The 2,500-nt window shown below is 38.0% G+C and overlaps 1 protein-coding gene across 1 annotated transcript in view; it reads right to left on the bottom strand.

The window, feature by feature from the left end:
• The window catches only part of LOC137986676 (sortilin-related receptor-like), a gene marked incomplete at its 5' end in the record, with an annotated part of 52,188 nt that overhangs the window by 18,253 nt on the left and 31,435 nt on the right, over positions 1-2,500 (bottom strand). Inside the window, 1 exon segment of the mRNA XM_068833618.1 lies at positions 2,297-2,413. Coding sequence (XP_068689719.1) covers positions 2,297-2,413 — 117 coding nt within the window.

Raw genomic sequence — 2,500 nt, forward strand, 5'->3', positions numbered from 1 at the left:
ATTAAGTTGTTTTATTGGGTGTTACACTAAGCAACGTTTCATGCAACTTGTCTCGTTTCAACGATCACATGACTTTAAAGGAGCATTTTCATTGGCTGGTGCCGCAAACCGTTGCAACACAAGTTGCAGCACATATGTTACACTGCACAATGCTTAAAAAATTTGTTGCAACCGTTGAGGAAAGTAGAACTCAATTCTACTTTCCGCAATTCTACTTTTCGCAACGTTTTTGGCCGTTGCAAGGCATGCTACATTGGGCAGTGATTCATGCAACTTGTCTTGCAATGGTGTGGCGAGACAAGTTGCACGCAAAATCGCACAGTGTAACAGCGCCTTTAGCCGATTAGGTCTGTTCACAAATTTAAATTACAAAACAGCGTGAACACGCATCGGAATGCTGAATCTTAATCAACACTACAAAAAGCAAAAGTTGTTATATGCACTTAGTTCTGCTTTTCACAGGCTGATGTAGAATGCTTACTTCAGTTTTAGAGAATGTCTAGTCGCATGTTTAGTTGAATCTAAAATAATTATTTTAAAGCATTCAACTACGCTTTTGTATTTGCAATTATTTTGTTGTTGAACTGCCCAGATGCTTATCGATACATGTATCGTGTATGGGAATTGTTTCAGTCCGGAGATGTTCCTTTATCCTGGTTGACAAATGTAAAATAACTTGGCAAACTAGATTCATAACAGCCTTAATACAACTTTACAGCAAAATAAGTAGACGTCATTTTGTGTTTATTTCACAATGAGCAAGAGGCCATGTTGTTCTTACTCTTATCTCAATTCAAGGCATCCTAACATTAATTCTCATGATAGTCACCACTCAGCAAGCTTATACTGGGAAACTTCCATTTGGGGGCCTCTTGCATCACTTCAATATAACAATCACAAAAAAACCTACAATGGGATACTTAAAAATTTCCTTAGTTTTCCTTTTTTTTTTTCCCGGTTAGTACTTGTGTACTTGTGTTTGCAACAGTTTTACTTTAATTGCATTTGTCATTTGTAATTAAACGGAATAATATAGAGTGGTTTTCAATTGAGTGTCGAAAGTAATTAGTGAATTACTTTGGTTTACGATTACTTCACTCAATGATTGGTTCAAAGCTCTCGCGCCACTTTCTCAACCAATCAGAAGTGAAACAAAAACCAATCGTGGCTTGCGCGTGCACATTTTCCCGCGCTTTGTGTCGGCTACGTGTAATTACTTCGAGTTTTGATTGGTTGACTGGATTGTCTCCGACCTTTTTGATTGGCCAAAGTAATTACTTTGGTTTTGGTTTTACGACACTCAATTGAAAACTGCTCTATAATGTAATGTCTGCAAATTAGTATGTTATTTATTTTTGCTCCCACCCAACTCGATTAGCTATCCTATTTTTCGGTGGGACTTGTATTATCCAATCCTAATGTGAAGTGTTGTAATAAATATTATTGTTTGTTGTGTTTACACAAGTTTGTTTGTTTGTTTGTTTGTTTTGGATATGAGATTGGTCTTACATATCTACACACTGGCTGATAGAATCTTAAAAATTAACAACACCACCAGTGGACGCGAAAAAGACATTCAATAATTTTCCCTAGCCACTAAACACACAGAATCATTAAGGCTTATAAAGACCAATCGTCTCCAGGACAAACTCAAAATAAAAATTTGTCAGTGATAGCGAAATACACAGGCATTGGGTATTCTGTATCTTCAAAAAGTTGCCCCTGAGTCTCAAATTTACTTTAAGCTATGGAAGTGTAATAATATACAAGGTACCGTAGAATCCCGGTTATGAGCCCCCCCCCCCCCGGTTATAAGCCCCCCGATTATAAGCCCACCTCTCTGCTAATAGAAATTTCCTCCCGGTTATACCCCTGTTATACCGGGTACCGTATACAGTTAACAATAATTAGGCGGTACATTAGCGACGGATTTTAGAGGTTTTTTTCCTCCCTATTATAAGCCCCCCGGGTTATAAGCCCCCCCGATTATAGGCCCACCCAAAAACCCTTACGAAATTGTATAAGCAAAGGGCTTATAACCGGGATTCTACGGTATATTAAATTAATACAGGGGTTGCCTAAAATTTAATGTCTGATGTCTGCTTCAGAGTAAAATTACATAGAAAGAGAAAACTGAACTAGTCCACAATGACTGTGAGCAAGAATCTCTTTTGTGTGCATCGCACGATAAAATGATAACGTGCACAAACCCTTAGAGAAAACCCCTTTCATTTGTTTTGATGTAACAAAAATGAGACTCGTTATTAGTTGCTTGGATATGAATCTCATCACTTACTGCAGTTTCTCTCATCTGAATTATCATGGCAGTCGTTGTCGTGATCACACCTCCATGACGACAATATGCAGAGGCCATTGTCACACCTAAACTGGTCTGTTCTGCATGTGGTGTAATCTAGAATAAAGATACATATATTACCAAAAGCTGTAAAACTCACTAGACTTATAGTGCGACCGGGAAAACCGTGACCACCTGAAATTT

This window comes from Montipora foliosa, unplaced genomic scaffold, assembly GCF_036669935.1.
Source record: "Montipora foliosa isolate CH-2021 unplaced genomic scaffold, ASM3666993v2 scaffold_263, whole genome shotgun sequence".
Classification (NCBI taxonomy): Eukaryota; Metazoa; Cnidaria; class Anthozoa; order Scleractinia; family Acroporidae; genus Montipora; species Montipora foliosa.